The sequence below is a fragment of the Chionomys nivalis genome, chromosome 5 (assembly GCF_950005125.1).
Source record: "Chionomys nivalis chromosome 5, mChiNiv1.1, whole genome shotgun sequence".
Classification (NCBI taxonomy): domain Eukaryota; kingdom Metazoa; phylum Chordata; class Mammalia; order Rodentia; family Cricetidae; genus Chionomys; species Chionomys nivalis.
Window position 1 is genome coordinate 16722633 of NC_080090.1, and position 18634 is coordinate 16741266.

The 18634-nt window shown below is 43.2% G+C and overlaps 1 protein-coding gene across 1 annotated transcript; it reads left to right on the forward strand.

Moving 5' to 3' along the window:
• Window positions 1-8212: 8212 nt before the first annotated feature.
• Hnrnpu (heterogeneous nuclear ribonucleoprotein U) lies at window positions 8213-17662 on the forward strand. The gene is made up of 14 exons (XM_057769980.1): window positions 8213-9031; window positions 9836-9944; window positions 10033-10106; window positions 11901-12040; window positions 12413-12512; window positions 12862-12974; window positions 13461-13724; window positions 13874-13993; window positions 14490-14618; window positions 14700-14868; window positions 15117-15371; window positions 15637-15818; window positions 16054-16125; window positions 16569-17662. The coding sequence occupies exons 1-14, from the start codon at window positions 8419-8421 to the stop codon at window positions 16620-16622; spliced, it is 2394 nt and encodes a 797-aa protein (XP_057625963.1). The 5' UTR covers window positions 8213-8418; the 3' UTR covers window positions 16623-17662.
• The last annotated feature ends 972 nt before the right edge of the window (window positions 17663-18634 follow it).

Below are 18634 nucleotides of genomic sequence, written 5' to 3' on the forward strand. Positions count from 1 at the left end.
AAAAAGCGCTTGACTCCTATGCAATAGATAAACACCCAAGAGTTAAGAACTTCCAGCTGAGCTCAGAGGCACAAGCCTTTGACCCCAACACTCAGAAAGCAGATCTTTGGGTTCAAGGCTAGCCTCGAATACAGAGCAAGTTCCAGGACAGCCAGGGCTACACAGATACACAGTCTTCAGAGCAGAGATGAATGGGGCTTGTGTTGCCTCTCAATCAAAAGAAGGGTCATTTGCTAGTCAGCAAATACTGATATCTTCCTCCTAGAGTTATCGAAATGAAGTTGCAAAGCTTTTGTATTAACTACTATGCTACCACTCACCTTAAGATATGTTAAAAAAGCCGTTTCCATCTCCTTTCCCTCCCAAAGTCTAGGTTTGGCAAATAGATGATTATTGGATGAATGGCATTCATTTCAGTACCATTTTACAATTTAGGATTTTCCTGTTTGTGACTTTTAACACTCTGGAGAAGTTAGGACCAAAGAGGTTGTCATTTGATAGGTTAAAAGATGGAGGGGGCTGGGCGGTGGTGGCGCACGCCTTTAATCCCAGCACTCGGGAGGCAGAGGCAGGAGGATTCTCTGTGAGTTCGAGACCAGCCTGGTCTACAAGAGCTAGTTCCGTTCCAGGACAGGCTCTAAAACTACAGTGAAACCCTGTCTCAAAAAACCAAAAGAAAAAACAAGGCAGAGGGGATTAGTGGGAAGTGGAAAGGGAGGGAGCTTAGAGGAGGTTGGCTCAGTGTATGACTAGTAATGTCCTTACATAACAATATACACAATTAAAATTTACTTATCTATTTGCATGCATTTCTTTGGTGTTGTTATTGGAGAGGGAGTGGGGCAAGGCATGCGAGTGCCTCGCTGGAGTGTGGAACTAGAGGGCACTCTTCCTAAGTCGTTTTTTTCTCCCACCACATAGGTTCCAGGGATCAAACTCAGGTTAGAGGACTTGTGGTGGCAAGTGTCCTTACTGTGCTAACATCTCACAGGCCTTCATTTAAAAGACAGAATCAGCTGGGCGGTGGTGGCAGACGAATTTAATCCCGGCACTCGGGAGGCAGAGGCAGGTGGATTCTCTGAGTTCAAGGCCAACCTGGACTGTAGAGAGAGTTCCAGGAAAGACCGGGCTACACAGAGAAACCCTGTCTCAAATAAACCAAAAAGAAAAAACAAATAAAGAATTTAAAAACAAGGCCGGGCGGTGGTGGCGCACGCCTTTAATCCCAGCACTCGGGAGGCAGAGGCAGGTGGATCTCTGGGAGTTAGAGGCCAGCCTGGTCTACAAGAGCTAGTTCCGGTCTCAAAAAACCAAAAAAAAAAAAAAAAAAAGAATTTAAAAACAAATGAATAAAAACTGAGGCGCTGGAAGCAGGTTTGCCGAGGTTGCCTGACTGTGCAGTTCAGGTGCTGGCTAAACAGCCTGTGACTGTTGTAATATGAGCGGCAGGGCTGCGTCCCCGGCACCCGGCCGCCTGCATGGCTAGCTTATGCCCCAAAATAATTACACGGAAACTGTATTCTTTTAATCACTGCCTGGCCCATTAGCTCCAACCTCTTATTGACTAGCTCTTACATATTGATCTAACCCATTTCTAATATTCTGTGTAGCACCATGAGCTGGCTTACCAGGAAAGATCTTAACCTGCGTCTGTCTGGAGTGGGAGAATCATGGAGACTCCCTGACTCGGCTTCTTTCTCTCAGCATTCTGTTCTGTTTACTCCACCCACCTAAGGGTTAGTCTATCAAGTGGGCCTAGGCAGTTTCTTTATTAATTAACCAATGAAAGCAACAGATTAATACAAGACCCACCTCCATCATGTGACCCTTATGGGCTCATTCATTCCCCAAATCTGGGGTCCTGAACCTTCCCTCTAGCAGGTTACCCACTGTGAGAAGGACAGTCAGAGAGGACAGACTGTGGAGCAAGGCTATTAGGGAGGAGGGCCTGCATGATGCACTGGGGTGTGGAGTGGAAGTGGGCACAGGGAGAAACTTTCTGGAGGAAGGGATTGCATCAACCATAAGAGCATTGTGAGGTCTAGCTTCAGAACTGCTCAGAAGCTGAGATAATAGGATACTATTCATATCTATACTAGCTAAGAATTTAATAGGCAATACAGCTAGTGTCTTTGTTAGGGTTTCTCTTGCTATGATAAATCACCATAACCAAAAGCAACTTGGGGAGGAGAGGGTTTATTTCATCTTACATTTACAGTCCACCATGAAGGGAGGTCAGGGCAAGAATTCACGGTGGGAACGTGGAGGCAGGAATTAAAGTAGAGGCAGAAGAGCAGCACCGCTACTGGCTTGCTCAAAATGCCTTGCTGAGCCTGCATTCTAGTAGAACCCTGGACCACCCGCCAATCCCCATTCCTTGTCCACCCTCCTGTGGGGAGGGCCAGCCCACGTCACTCATTAACTGAGAAAATGTTCTACAGACTTGCTTACAGGGAATCCGGATGCTGTTTAGCTGAGCCAGATTTCAACAATGTTAGATTGTAGGGCAAAGCATAGTGGTTCACACCTGTAATACTGCCACTTGGAAGAACTGCCACAAGTCTGAGGCTGACCTGGCTACAAGAGATTCTACCTAAGAAAACAAGCAAGCAAGCAAGCAAGCAAGCAAGCAAGCAAGCAAACACACAAAACCAAGCAAGCAGAAAGGTGTGGGGGAGAATTAGAAGGAAATTCTCAGAAATGACAGATTGCTAAGGATGCCTTTGTCCATCCTTAGTCCATGCATTTGTTTATCTGAACTTAGCATTTGGCAGGTGAAGGAGGGGAAAGGGTCTTGTTGAAAATTGAATGCGCTGGGCAGTGGTGGCACACGCCTGTAATCCCAGCATTTGGGGGGACAGAAGCAGGCAGATCTCTGTGAGTTCGAGGCCAGCCTAGTCTACAAGAGCTAGTTCCAGAATAGGCTTCAAAGCTACAGAGAAACCGTGTCTTGAAAAACCAAAAAAAAAAAAATTAAACTGATGGATCTGGATCTGTTGTCCTGTCACTGTGGCCTTCATGTCTCGCATGTTAAATAGCTTCAGTTTTCTAGAGGAACAGAATCAATAAAAAATATTATATATATGTATGTATATTGTAGCGGTGCATAATTATACAGCAGATTTTTTAGGTTAGAATGGCTATGTGATGCCGGAGAGGCAGAAAATCCAGTAGTTTCTCAGTTCAAGGAGCTGGAACCAGCGCCAGCAAGGTGGCTTAGCTGGTAAAGGCACTGCCACCAAGCCTGACAACCTGAATTTGATCCCCCAACCCCAAAGCATGGACGGAGAAAGCCAACTCTCTCAAGCAGTCCTTTGCCTTCCACATATACGCTGTGGTACACATGAGTGCTCTCACACACGTGAGCACAAAATAAATACAATGTAATAATTTATCACATAAACAAATGGAATAATTTTAATAAAAATCTGGGACCCTGAAGCAAGGAGACTGATAACCCAGCCCAGTCAAATACTGAGAACCCCAAAGTTCCTGGGGGTTCTTTCATGAGTCCAGTTGAAAGGCTGGAGAAGATGACAACAGAGGAGCCTAGATCACACATGGTGGCTGAAGTTTTCTCCTGCTTTATTCCGTCCAGGACACCAGACCATTGGACGGTGCTGCCTACATTTAGGGCTGGTCTTTCCCTTCCGGGAGCTCTCCTACAGGGCAATTCTGCACTTTTCTTTTTTTCTTTTTTTAAATCCCAGGCTGGTTTCAAAAGCAGCAAAGGATGACCTTGAATTTCTTCTACTCCCCTTTGTCTCTACCTCCCAAGTGCTGGGATTACAGGCGTTTACCACCAGGCCCAGATTCTTGTGGGGGAGGGGTTGGGATTAAGTTTAAGGCTTTAGGCATTTGAGGCTGAGTGCTGAACCACTTGAGCTGCATCCCCAGCCCACAAATTGAACTTTTTGATACAGGAACTAGAACTTGAGCAGGAGAGTTAGGTGATCTTAGCTTCATCACTTAATAACCTTGGGCCAGCATTTTAAACACTCTGATTCTGTTTCCATTTCTGTAGAATATGGCTAATATTTCCCATCTTGCAAGATTGCCATGAAAATCAGAGCTGTTTTGTATAAAAAGCCTGGCACAGTGGCTGGTACACAGCAAGTACTTAATTATTCCAGGTAATAATCACAAATTAACCAACTAGGACAGAGCACTTAAATCATTTATATAGAGTGTGAGCGGTTGTTGAGTGGATGCAGCGTAGGAGAAGGAAGGCATTTCAGAGGTGCAGAGCCGAGTGTATATCGTGTCTTGACAGTTAGAACAGAGTTCAATTTTACCCCTGTACCCCAGGCAGCTTTTCTGTGTGACTGAACTCAGCATGCCCAACCACTGAGCAACACCACTAGGCCCTCTCCCCCAGCTTTTGATGAAGAGCTTACGTACAATGACCAGCTAGCAGAAATTCACATTTAAAATAATGAATATGTGATATGATCTTTGCTAATTACTGCTTGCAAGTGGCTTCGTGAAGGGTGGGTGTGAGGTTTGATTGGGCTTTGGTTTTGAGTGTGTGACTGTTCACGTGGGGTGAGCATGTGTACAGACCTACACCATGGGAACTATGCACCTGGTCAAGATACCTGCTCCTGTGTGGTTGTCGTCATCAGGTCTTACGGCATTGTAGTTACAGCATGTCGCTCTCTCCAAACTACAAGCCGGCACTGTGTTGTGCATGTCTGTTTTGGCTTCATACTGTACAGTATTGGACATGCAGCAAATGTTCAGTAAACATTTGTTACATAAATAAATTGGAAATTGCAGGGACATACGCTGGTCTTCAAATACATATATATTTATCTATCTATGTATCTGACACACATTTCTCCCATCCCTGAGGCCAATTTTTTATGTAGCCTGTCAATTGAGTCACATCTAATTGCTGTTCGTCCTTTTGGCTAAACTCAAGTGTTGAGACACAGCTAGATATATATAGCTGGATGCTTGGTTTAACTGCTGTCCCGAGGAAGTCTGGGATGGAAATAGTCTATTCTATATTATACAGTACAAGGCTACCGCTACGAAGGGTACTAAAAAGTGCTTAGAGTGATGAAGAATGAATTTTGGATTTTGTTTTTATTAATCTAGATTTCAGTAGCTACTTTGAGGAATGGTGAGAGAAGATCTCTTGTAGCCCAGGCTAGCCTTAAACTCACTATGTATCTGAGGCTGCCTTGAACATTTGGTCCTCCTGCTTCTACCTCCCAAGGGCTGAAATTATAGACGGTTCTATATTCTCTCATGTTGGCCATCTCTTGTGCTTTTCGATACAATCATTTATTTGGTAGATGACAACACTTCCTGATGATGTTTATAGTTGGAAGACGTCTCTAGCAGTCTTGTCGCCTTCTGAAAGAATACTCCTTCTTGTTTTATGTATGTGCATATATGTGAGTGTACGCCATGTATGTGTGTGCCTGTAAAGGACAGAAGAGGATTTCAGATCCTCTAGAGTTGCAGTTATAAGCAGCTGTGAGCTGTCCAACGTGGGCACTGGGAATTGAACCTGGGTCCTTTTGGAAGAGCAGCAATAGCTCTTAACTGCTGAGCTATCTCTACTGACCAACCTTCTAAGTTCTTTACTCAGCACTTGGGAGCCAGAGACGGCGATATGAGTCTGGGGCCAACCGGGGCTATATAGTTAGTTCCGGAGCAGCCACCACCATTACACAGTGGATCTGAAAATCTACATATATTGTAGGGCCCGGGTCTACCCTTGTTCCTGGGGTGCATCTTGAGGACAGTTTCTGGTCAGCCAGCTAAAACATTGTTTGTTCCTGTGCTCCTTCTGCCCTGCCTGGTGATTAGCTATAGGGCACTGTTGACTCCATCTTTGGTATGGTAATTTCCCACCTGCCTGGGTGGAAATCCTTGTGCAGCAGCGAGGTATATAAGGATTTCCCCAAGGTTGAGTAAAGGGCAGCTCCTTTCAAATGACCCAGGTCTCTTTGTGTGTTCTTTCAATCTCCAGGCCCTTGTCCGACTCACATATGGTATAATGGTGTGCGAACTGTACCGAAGGAGTAACACAAAATCGGGTGTTACAATATATATATGGTTATATATTAATATATTCTTATATATAAATATACCTATATTTTTATAGACAATATCTAATCTTATACTCATATATTTGTATATAAGAATATACTTATATATTAATATAGTCTTTTATATTTCATATATTCTTATATATAAATGTTAATATATTATTTATATATGACTATATGTGTGTGTGTGTGTGTGTGGTGGCACATGTCTTTAGTCCCAGTATTCAGGAGGCAGAGGTAGGAGGGTCTCATTCCGCTTGGTCTATATGTTGAGCTCCAGGACAGCCAGGGCTACATAGGGAGACCCTGTTTCAAGAAAACCAACGAACCAAATAAATCATTTTATTAATCAGTTAAATTATATTAGCCAAATAGGTTAGATTTAATTTCTGTACCTCCAAGTTTCAGATGCACAGGAAGAAGACAGGGCCAACCATAACTTTACTAACAGAGTATGGAACAGCCGGTATAGCCTAACATTTCACAGTCCTTGGTTTTTGTAGAGAAGGGGCTCAGGTGGCCCAGACTGGCTTCCCACTCCTTATGTAGCCAAGTGTGACACTTTCCCCCGATTTTTCTGTTTTTTTGTTTGTTTGTTTGTTTGTTTTTTTCCAGACAGGGTTTCTTAGTTTAGCCTTGGCTATCCTGGAAATAGCTCTATAGACCAGGCTGACCCGAAACTTGGAGATCTGCTTGTCTCAGCCTCCCTAGTGCTGGGATTAAAGGCATTTGACCCCACCACCACCCTGATGACGTTGAATTCTCGATCATCTTGCCTGCATCTCCCAAGTGTTGTGATTATAGACATGTACCGCTGGGCCTAGCTCAGGCACAATCTACACAGGATGGCCCCTGTGTAGAAACTAAATTCTATTTTTACCTTTAAGTTTCAAGAACCAAGAACAAGCCGGGCAGTGGTGGCGCACGCCTCTAATCCCAGCACTTGGGAGGCAGAGGCAGGCGGATCTCTGTGAGTTCGAGACCAGCCTGGTCTACAAGAGCTAGTTCCAGGACGGGCTCCAAAGCTACAGAGAAACCCTGTCTCGAAAAACCAAAATAAAAAAACAAAACAACAACAACAACAAAAAAAAAACCAAAACCAAGAACATATTTTTAATTACAGAGTTAAAGAGTAACAGTTTTTTTTCTCTCTCTCTCTTTTTGATATGGGGTCTCTCTGGCTATGTAGCTCGAGGTGGCCTGGACCTTACTATGTAGCCCCGGCTGGCTTTCAACTCTTGATAGTTCTGCTTCTCTTGGCTAACTGATAGGACTAGAGTAAGTGTATTCTTTTTACTAACTCCCAGGCTTTTATTTTTACAAGTCTGTAGGCAATTCAGCATGATTAAGTTTAGAGTGTGTGAAAAAACGGAGAGCATCAAGGTGCATAATCTAGCTGGTGTCCCTGTCATCTTTTCCTAAGGGATTGCTAAACTGGAGGACCAGATCCGTCTTTACAGTCGTCTAAGGGAAACTTCCATGCAATTCTAAGGGTTACTCCAGGGTCACTAGTAAATGCGGTGACTGGTGCACAGGGCCCCACTCCGTGTGCCTTGTGGCACGGAGCAGTACAGCATGCCTGTTCCCCAGGCCTTGCACCACTGGGTATGGAAGAGACAAAAGAAACGCTCTAGCCTCGCCCTTGAGGAACTTACATTCTGATTGGCAAGGCAGGACTTGTAAAAATTAAAACGCAATCAAGTGAAGGAAAAACAAAGAATCCACTTCTGTATGACAATCGCTTATTTGTGCTTTACAGAGCAGCAGCGTTAACTTGAAGTTTTAAACCAAGAGCCGGAGGAACAGACAAAAAAAAAAATAAAAAAAGCCAAACTAATATGGGAAGAAAGGAGGTGTCCTCGAATGGGAAATGCCAAGTAAGGGCCTAACGCGGGTGGAGGGGAGCCTTCTCCGGACGACCGGGGCAGTGGAGAGCGGCCACCTTAAAGCCGGAAAGGCCGGTGGCCACTGCGGCCGGTCGGTTAAACCGAAAGGTGACTTCCTGAGCCTCCATTTACGCGGCGGGGCCCAGCGCGGAGGTCGGCTCGTGGGGGCGGGGCGGGGCGTGCGCGCGCAGGCGCGTTGGCGTGCCTCGTCTCGGCAGGGGGCGGGGCGCCTATATTACGTGCGCGGCGCCGCCCCTACGAGAGGACGTTGCGTGCTCGCTCGCGCCAGGCGAGTCTCCGCGTCTTGCCTCGCGAACTCGGTGAAAGGAATTGGCGCCGTTCGACACCAGGCGGGTCCGCTCTGCAGCACTCAGCCATCTCCAGCCGCAGCCGCCGCCCGGGCCGACCAGCAGCCGCCGCCACAGGCCGAGGGAGCCAGCAGTCAGCGGTGAACCGGGGCCCTCACCATGAGTTCATCTCCGGTTAATGTCAAGAAGCTGAAGGTGTCGGAGCTGAAGGAGGAGCTCAAGAAGCGGCGCCTCTCCGACAAGGGCCTCAAGGCCGATCTCATGGATCGACTCCAGGCCGCGCTGGATAACGAAGCCGGCGGCCGCCCCGCCATGGAGCCCGGGAACGGCAGCCTCGACCTGGGTGGCGATGCGGCCGGGCGCTCGGAAACAGGCCTCGAGCAGGAGGCCGCGACCGGCGCCGAAGACGACGAAGAGGAGGAGGGCATCGCCGCTCTGGACGGCGACCAGATGGAGCTGGGCGAGGAGAACGGGGCGGCGGGGGCGGCTGACGCGGGAGCGATGGAAGAGGAGGAGGCGGCGTCGGAAGACGAGAACGGCGACGACCAGGGCTTCCAGGAGGGGGAGGACGAGCTCGGCGACGAGGAGGAGGGCGCGGGCGACGAGAACGGCCATGGGGAGCAGCAGTCCCAACCGCCGGCGGCGGCGCAGCAGACCCCCCAGCAGCGCGGGGCGGGCAAGGAGGCCGCGGGCAAGAGCAGCGGCCCCACCTCGCTCTTCGCGGTGACGGTGGCGCCGCCCGGGGCGAGGCAGGGCCAACAACAGGCGGGAGGTAAGAAGGCGGAAGGCGGCGGGTGAGTGTTGCGTTGTAGGTGCGCGCGGCGGGAGGCCCGCGTGGGGACCGTGCCCCAGGCCTGCCGAAGCCCCCAGGGGCGGCCGCCGCGGGAGGGGGGGGGGAAGCCCGGGGCCGCCGAGAGGATCTGCTCGCCATGCCGGCGGCGCCTCCATTATGTATGTCGGGCGCCAGGGAGGGGGGGAGCTGCAGCTGCCGTGGTGGGGGGGGGAGTGGAGGCGGGCGGGAGCGCCGGCCGCTGGAGCGCTGCGTGCGCGCGGTTCGGGCACATGTCTGGGTGGGGGGAGGGGGAAGGTCCCGGGGCGGGCGGGCTTTGGCGGCTGAGCACCGCGGTATTGTGCAAGGAGCGCAGGGGCTCGGTGTGACGTCACTTCCGGCGGGAGGCGCCGGGCGCGGAGAGCGGGGCGGAAGTTCAGTACAATGCGGCGGCGGGGCACGCGGGCTCGTGATGGGGGAGGGGAGGGGGAGCCCACGCTACCCCTCCCCCGCTTGCGCGCGGCGCGGCGCACGTGGGGCCGGACAGCAGCGTCGCCCGCTTCTGGAAGGTTACCTTAGGCTCGCAAAAATTAGCGTCTTTGAACTGCGTCACTGTCTACAGGCCAATTTCGGGGCGATAGGTTTTCTTTTTCTTTTTTTTTTTTTATTCGCTTTCGTTTCGAGGTTTAAAGTCATAGTTCCAGTGTGGAGAAAAAAAAACAGCTTTTGAGGGTCGAAACAGAAAGAAGTACATTTCTCCGTTAGTCTGCGGCCTGATTCTTAAGGCGGTGATCTGTGTCGTTGTAGGAGACGGCAAAACAGAACAGAAAGGAGATAAAAAGAGAGGTGTTAAAAGACCTCGAGAAGATCATGGCCGAGGATATTTTGAGTACATTGAAGAAAACAAGTACAGCAGGTAGAGGATCCTAACCTAGTTTCCGTTTGAACCCCATTCGTTCAGCACGGTGGGAACAGCTTTATCAGGAGGCAATTGTGTCTTTCAGAGCCAAGTCTCCTCAGCCACCTGTTGAAGAAGAAGACGAGCACTTCGATGACACAGTGGTTTGTCTCGATACTTGTAAGTGAAGCGGACTTTCCCGCTCTTTTGTCAGCTTTAAGTGCAGTGTTTCGATTTTTAAGTGTTAGGAAAGGTGGTGATCTCAAAGTGGAGAAACCCGTTAGAGATTTAAAGCAGGAAGGTAACAGTCATGTTCAGGATACAGTAGTTTATTATTTAGAACCATTTCGCTTCGTATTGGTAATTTTAAAACTATTAATTGGTAATATTTTTATGATTTGGAATTTCCAGTACTTAAAGATTTAAAACTAATTTTGTTCAGCTTTCAGAAACTTGTTTTTTAAAAACCTGCCTGTAACTTGACCTTAGGTAATAGGATGTATTTTTATTTTTGTGGAGCTATATTAAGTGAGCTATTTGGGCTAGTTGAATACTTACTAATGATTTTCCCATTAGCACACAAGTATATTCCCTATTCTACGGATTGTAATATTACCTTTTCAATAACTGCTCTTTTGTTCTCAATTCCAGTTCAGTAGCTGCTGCTTTAACATAAGTTGATTTCTTCCAAAGACCTGGGGCAGCAGCAGTGGGCTATCTGAGCCACTAGCTTTCTTCAGCAGCGAATGGTATCAATGGCAGCGCTGTAAATATGCTACTTTACCCAGTTGGGTTGCAATTGAGTATGAAGAAGTATTGCAAACCATGAAATGGGCTTTAGCTGTCAGATTTGTATTTTGATCTTTTAAAAAGTTCATTAGTTTAGTATTTGAAAAGGATGTAGAAACCTTTTGGTGTGAGCAGAACAAAAAAAAAAATCAGTGCCTCAGTGAAGAGTTAAAAGGTTTCACATGGTGGAAGGGGGTAAAACTTGGGTTCTCATTTTCCTTTATACAAATTGTGTTCAGAGTCCTGAGAGTTAATTCAGTGCCAGGCTTGGGCTGGTTTCTAACTACATACCTTTTACAGTCAGTGAAGTCTTGAAAGGAGGGGAAAAAACTGATTTGGAAGTTTTGTTTACTGAACTGTAAAAGAATTAACAGGGTGCTTAAACCGTGATTGAAGAGAACATTGCTACTTAGGAAGAAGAGTTTTAGATCCAGTCAGCCAGGATTATTTGTTTTAAACACAAATAATTGTCAGCAATCAGGAATTTTATGAACAAAGCTTGAATTTCAAACTGCAGATGAATTCAATAACAACCAGCAGCTTTCTAATATAACATTAGTTGTCAAAGGTGAATTTTAAGAAAGCTGCATGCTGAGCTCTAGTGACCCAGAGACAAATAGGTTCAAGACTGGATTTGTATAATCCAGGCAGCAGTTAATACCTAATTGTGATACCTTACCAGGAAGAGTAAAGCAGACCTAAAAGGCTACACTTTAGACCTCCAAGATTCTTGGTTGAACTGGCTTACAAGTTTTCAGGAGTGAGTTGGTTTTAGAACCCTGGTGTCAGTCTACCAAGTACAGAATGAAGAGCTCTCTTAAAATAGTTGGTGGCTTCCCTTCAGTTTTTATTGTCACTGGTAAATTCTACCTGGTTCTGGCATACTTCACTTTGATTTCCTGCTGTCCTCTACTGCTTGCCTCTAAATCAAGGTAAAGAGCAGAGCAGGTATGTATTGTTGCATTCTCAATCATTTTACATGCTTAGAGCACTTGAAACATGATTGGCAGTTGACTTTTTAGTGTATGATTAAGTCTGCCTTGGTGGGAGTGGGGCTCAATGAGAGTAGGAACAAGAGCATGATATAAAAACAGTTCAGTGATAAATGAAAAACATCTGAATTTTTTCTACATAGCTGAGATACACTGGATGTCAAAAATAATTTGGCATTTGATATAATTTCAGATAACTGTGATCTGCATTTTAAAATATCAAGAGACCGCCTCAGTGCTTCTTCCCTTACAATGGAGAGTTTTGCTTTTCTTTGGGCTGGAGGAAGAGCATCTTATGGTGTGTCAAAGGGCAAAGTCTGTTTTGAGATGAAGGTAAATCTAATTTTGTGACTTCCCAGCAACTTTGTATTGGTTGATGGAACTGGTCAGAGGGACCTCTTAACGTTTCCTGTGAAGTAAGCAGGTCTTAGGAGACTGTTTTCCATTACATTTTTTAATATCAAGAGTATACAGAGCTAGTTAAGGTATTTCTGTAAGTTTACATTAATTCAGACCTTTGTTCCGTATATCAGCTTATTAGTTCTGAGAGGGGAATGTGATTAGCTAAAAGATTGAGTTCTTTCTCTTTGTTTTAATAGCAAGGGAAGAAGTTGGCCCATAGCCCAAATGAAATAAACTTAAGAGTTCGAGGAATTGCCTTTGGGTTTTCAGCTTAATCATGTAGCTATTTGATTTTTTTTTCAGGTAACGGAGAAGATTCCAGTCAGGCATTTATACACAAAAGATATTGACATACATGAAGTCCGCATTGGCTGGTCCCTAACTACAAGTGGAATGTTGCTTGGTAAAGTTTATATTTGAGTACTGTGGAAGCGGGAATGTTTAGTGATCTGATTTTACCCATTCAGTGTTACTATTTTACAGTTAGAAAGTACAAGCAAGGATACTTAAACTTTTTTCCTCTTGTCCTTCTGTAGTTTTAAAGATGGTTAAAACAGACTACCTTTGACACGTAAATTAGCAGTTTACTGTTTATATCATAGCAGACTGTTAAGTCAATTAAGCATTTGGTAGACAGCTGTCAGATTGTCATGTGCTCACTAATGCTTTTTTAGCATTCATTTTAAATAGGTTAGGTGGGTCTGAACTGCCTAGGCCCTAATTTTAAGTTTTTGGGGTTTTTTTCCTTTTAGGCGAGGAAGAATTTTCTTACGGATATTCTCTGAAAGGAATAAAAACATGCAACTGCGAGACAGAAGATTATGGAGAGAAGTTTGATGAAAACGATGTGATTACATGTTTTGCTGTAAGTTAAATTCTCTGTAAATGCCAGTAGCTGTGTGTATAAATTAAAGAAATTCTATCAGTGTGATTATATGCTAGATCTAGGTTAAAGACGGGGGGCCTAGGAAAAAGAGGCTCAGTGGGTAAACAAGTACCTGAGTTTGGATACCTTGCACAGCAGTATCTGAGTTTGGGTGGGGACCGAGGAGAAACAGCCAGTAGAGCTGAAGCCTTCAGCTCTGGGTTTAGCAACAGGAATAGCCCTGACGGAGCCCTGGCCACGAAAAGCAGTTGAATTGGAGGAAGAAACATTTCAGGGATCACTAACACAATTTGACATAAAAACAGGAATGGTCTGAAAAGTCGTGGATCATGTCTTGTGTTTATGAACATTAGTTTACATTTAGCTTAAGCATGTTAACTGTGGGGAATATACTTCTGTGTACCTTGACAAGTTTAGAAAGCTCAAAAATAGATTCAACCTGATTATAAAAATTCTGTTCAACAGAATTTCGAAACTGATGAAGTTGAACTCTCCTATGCAAAGAACGGACAAGATCTTGGTGTTGCCTTCAAGATCAGCAAGGAAGTTCTTGCTGACCGGCCACTGTTCCCACATGTTCTCTGCCATAACTGTGCAGTTGAATTTAATTTTGGTCAGAAGGAAAAGCCATACTTTCCAATACCTGAAGACTCTACTTTTATCCAAAATGTCCCCTTAGAGGACCGAGTTAGAGGACCAAAGGGACCCGAAGAGAAGAAGGATTGTGAAGTGAGTTGTTAATGTGCTATCTGCAAAATGTTTACAATATTGAGCAAGACATGATACATCAAGCAAGGATAAATGCTGGGGAGGTTAATACTTATTAATGAATGATGAAGTTGTAAAAGAGTGTTGCTGTCTCTCCACCCCTACTGTAGGTTGTAATGATGATTGGCCTCCCAGGAGCTGGAAAAACTACCTGGGTTACTAAGCATGCAGCTGAGAACCCTGGGAAATACAACATTCTTGGAACAAATACCATTATGGATAAAATGATGGTAAGTAAAATTTAAATTAAAATGTCTAGCAGAGTGGTGGATAATTCTAAGGGAGGACAACTTAACTGGCTTGTTTCCATTATTAATATTTAAGACAGAATTTTGGTTAAAAATGATATACCTAGCTAATCTATCTTAAATAAAATATGTTCAGTGACTGCTTCCTCCAGAAATTAATCCTTAAAAGCAATTTAAAGGGCAATTTAAAGTCATAAAAGCTCTTTATTTTGGTTTTTCAAGACAGGGTTTCTCTGTAGTATTGGAGCCTGTCCTGGGACTTGTAGGCCAGGTTGGCCTCGAACTCACCTGCCTCTGCCTCCTGAGTGCTGGGATTAAATGCGTGCGCCATCAGCGCTCAGCCCAAAGCTACATTTTTTTGTAGTAATGAAAGGATGCAATTGAATTATGTTTTAAATGGTACCGGTGTCCTGTATGTATTTGAAAGCTTTTATTAAAAATATAACTTGAAGTATGCAAATTAAAATTTTCTTGATAGGTGGCAGGTTTTAAGAAGCAAATGGCAGATACTGGGAAACTGAACACGCTGTTGCAGAGAGCCCCACAGTGTCTTGGAAAGTTTATTGAGATTGCTGCCCGCAAAAAGCGGAATTTTATTCTGGATCAGGTAAGTAGTAGCTGTGTAACTTTTAAGAAAATGATAATTGATGAGGTGAAGGATTGTCTAACTCTTTTTATATCCTTTAAGACAAATGTGTCTGCTGCTGCCCAGCGGAGGAAAATGTGCCTGTTTGCAGGCTTCCAGCGGAAAGCTGTTGTCGTTTGCCCAAAAGATGAAGACTATAAGCAGAGGACACAGAAGAAAGCAGAAGTAGAGGGGAAAGACCTCCCAGAACATGCTGTCCTTAAAATGAAAGGCATGGAATTTTTTTTTAAATTGTTAATGTCTTTGTGGTTTATGCCTGAAATACTCTTACCACAAGTAAATTTAAAGATTATACTAATTTTAGTATATAGAATAGTGTTTGGCTTACTCTTCAAAGGGTAAGCCATGACCAGATACTGTAATAGGTTGAAAGAATTAAAGATATTCAGAGGTAATTAAAAGTTGTAGGATTTACAGTAGTTTTGCAAATTTAACTTAATCTGACTTTATTCTCTGTAGGAAACTTCACCCTGCCAGAGGTGGCTGAATGCTTTGATGAAATAACCTATGTTGAACTTCAGAAGGAGGAAGCCCAAAAGCTTTTGGAGCAATATAAAGAAGAAAGCAAAAAGGCGCTCCCACCAGAAAAGAAGCAAAACACTGGCTCAAAGAAGAGCAATAAAAATAAGAGTGGCAAGAACCAGTTCAACAGAGGTGGTGGCCATAGAGGACGTGGAGGATTCAATATGCGAGGTGGCAATTTCAGAGGTGGAGGCAAGTGAATCTTAGTGTTTGCTTAATTGAAATTTAGAAATGACTGAGGACTTTACAGTTTAAGTTTGTGAAGTAGCCAAGAAGAAAGTTTCTTAGCTAATTCTGTGCTACCATGTTTAACTAGTATGTAATTTAAAATTTACACTAGGTATAGGTATACAGGTGTAAAATGTGTTGTTGCTTGTTTTTCCCTAATGCTATAACTTGACAGTAGGAATTGTACTTTGTTTACAGCATAACTAAACTGAACTCTGTTTGTGTTTAGCTCCTGGGAATCGTGGCGGATATAATAGGAGAGGCAATATGCCACAGAGAGGTGGTGGTGGTGGAAGTGGTGGAATTGGCTATCCATACCCCCGTGGCCCTGTTTTTCCTGGCCGAGGTGGTTACTCAAACAGAGGGAATTACAACAGAGGTGGAATGCCCAACAGAGGGAACTATAACCAGGTAATGGCTCCAAGAGGTGCTGACATCTATAATTTGGTGTAGAACATTGACATAATTTCAATGGTGGCGTTGAAATAATTGCAAAACAATTTATTGATTTTTGAATTTCAGATATACTAACAGTAACAACAATGAGCATGGGTGGGGCCTTATATGGGGTTTCTAAATGCCCCTTAAAATTGTCTAACTTTTGTTTCAGAGTTCTTTGTTTACAGATTTTTTCTTTCTTTCATAGAACTTCAGAGGACGAGGAAACAATCGTGGCTACAAAAACCAATCTCAGGGCTATAACCAGTGGCAGCAGGGTGTAAGTAGTTTCTTAAGTGATTAATAAATTATAGTGTTTTTATGTTTACAAGAATCAGGTGGAAGTGTTCTATATACATTAGTAGGACAAGTTGTCTATTGTTACCGTGTTATAAATTATAACCATGGTTAGGCTGGAGTTTAACAGTTTTTTTAGATAAAGTAATATTTATTACATATGGTTTTATTATTTGGCTTTTTAAAATAGTTTTAATTACATAAACTAACCCAAGTCTTGTGTTTCTTTTTATAATGTGTATTGGTAAATAATATGGGTAATTGGTAAATTAAAACTTAAGTCTCTGGTCTTATGTAGAAATTAAGTGTGACAAGTATAAATTTGTTTTCAGCAATTACTCTGAATTAGATCATTGTCATTTCCTAAAAGCAATTTGAGTGGCTTATTGATGTTTTTTTCTTTAAAAACAAAATTTTCTCTTACAGCAATTCTGGGGTCAGAAGCCATGGAGTCAGCATTATCACCAAGGATATTATTGAATACCCAAATAAAACGAACTGATACATATTTCTCCAAAACCTTCACAAGAAGTCGACTGTTTTCTTTAGTAGGCTAACTTTTTAAACATTCCACAAGAGGAAGTGCCTGCGGGTTCCTTTTTTAGAAGCTTTGTGGGTTGATTTTTTTTTCTTTTCTTTTTTGTACATTTTTAATTGCAGTTTTAAAGTGATTCGTAAGAGAACCTCAGCATTGTGCACGATAAGAGAATGTGTCAGTATTTCAGGGTTCTACATTTTATCTGTAAAATGTGACTTTTTTTTATCACAACAAAAGTAAAATGTTGCTTTGTACCTGGTGTCTTTTATTAAGCATTTACTCCCCCATTTCTCACAGAGAATAACAGTCGGGAGTCATTGTCACAATAAAATAGCAATGTTAGCAACCAGATTCATGGAAGGACTAAGTGTCCTCATGAATTGCACAAGATTCTGTACTGCTCATGATACACTCCATCCTCTCTGTGAACTGGTGGGTAATAGTGAAAGAGATTTCTGACAAACCGGGAAGGCTATTCTTTTTTTCTATTCAACAACGGAATTTGGAACAATTGGGAATGAAGATAAAATTTGGAACCAAGATTTGAGAAGATGGAGTGTATGTAGAAGGGCTTTTAAAAATGTAAACTTGGTTGCATTATATGTGGAGGCTCAAACTTGTGAAGGTTAAATACCATAAATTTTTCCATTTGTTCTGCATTTTGATTCTGAAAAGAAAGCTGGCTTTGCCCATTTCTTATTAAAAAAAAACTTGTTGTAAATCCAGTTGTCTAATGGGATCTATATGAAGTTAGCTATGTCTGTATGCCCTTCTCCCACAAAATACTGTATAACTAGTGTGCTTGTAGTAGTTAACTCCACCATCTTTGTAAGCTAATGAAATTGTGAGTCACCCATTTATATCTTTTAATCATGTCAGTTCTCGAATGGGTATCTCCTTAGCCTGCTGATTTCTTTTTCTTTCTAAAGAAAGTGGGTGGAGAAATTAATTTAGACGTTTGTTTGCAATAAAAGAATTCATTTTACTCTTGTTTGGGATTCTCGCCATCAAGGTTCAAAATCCCTTATACTACAGCTCCCAAGAGGAGAAATTAAGTGTGTGCTCTCTGGACAGCTTATTCTTTTACTTTGTACTTTGGAACATTTAGGTTTTAAAAACTTAAATGTACACTGACAATTTACAAATATAAAGCTGATTTCTTCCCCTCCCTGCAAGACGACTTATAACATTTATGAGGGGCAAAGGTACTGGCTGGGAGAAGTTAATGCTCAGTTGATCATGTTTACAAAATGCAAATGGCTGTCCTCACCTGATTATATACATATATGATACATGAAACGTTGGGAACAGATGCTTTTAGAAGCCATCATGCAAGCCAGTCATTTGATTTCACTACTACACAATGCTGCTAACTTAACTAGCTATATGATAACATTAGATCCCCAAATTGTAATTTTATTGGGTTTGCACAGAACACTTAAATCTTCTAAAGGAGCCTCACTATGAAGTGAGGAATCAGGAGTCAAACTGTAGAACTAAAATTAGAATTTTAGTCTAGCATGCCAGTGTTTTTAGCCTGCTTCTGGTAAGTTCAGGTTTCCTGTATTGGTTGCTATGGAATTTTGTTTAGGTATTTTAAATCATGTTTGGTTTTTTTTTTTAATGTGCGTTTTGTTATACTTTGCTCCTGGAAGTTGCTGCAAGCTAGTTAGATGAAACAGGTGGCCATAGAAATAATTGACACTAAAAGGTCTTGTTTGGCATTTGGTTTCAGCAGTAAATTAACTTACTGCTAGTAAAGTAATCCCTTATGTGAGTAACTGCTGTATAGATAAATTTTTAGGACTATACTCCTAACCTGGGGAACAATTCAAACTTTAATTCAATCAGTAATGATCCCAGTATTTTAGTTTGTACCATTCAAGTCTTGTGTAGACCTACAGACTCCAGGAACAGGAGAACAAAGGTCAACTGATGAAGTAGGGCATGATGT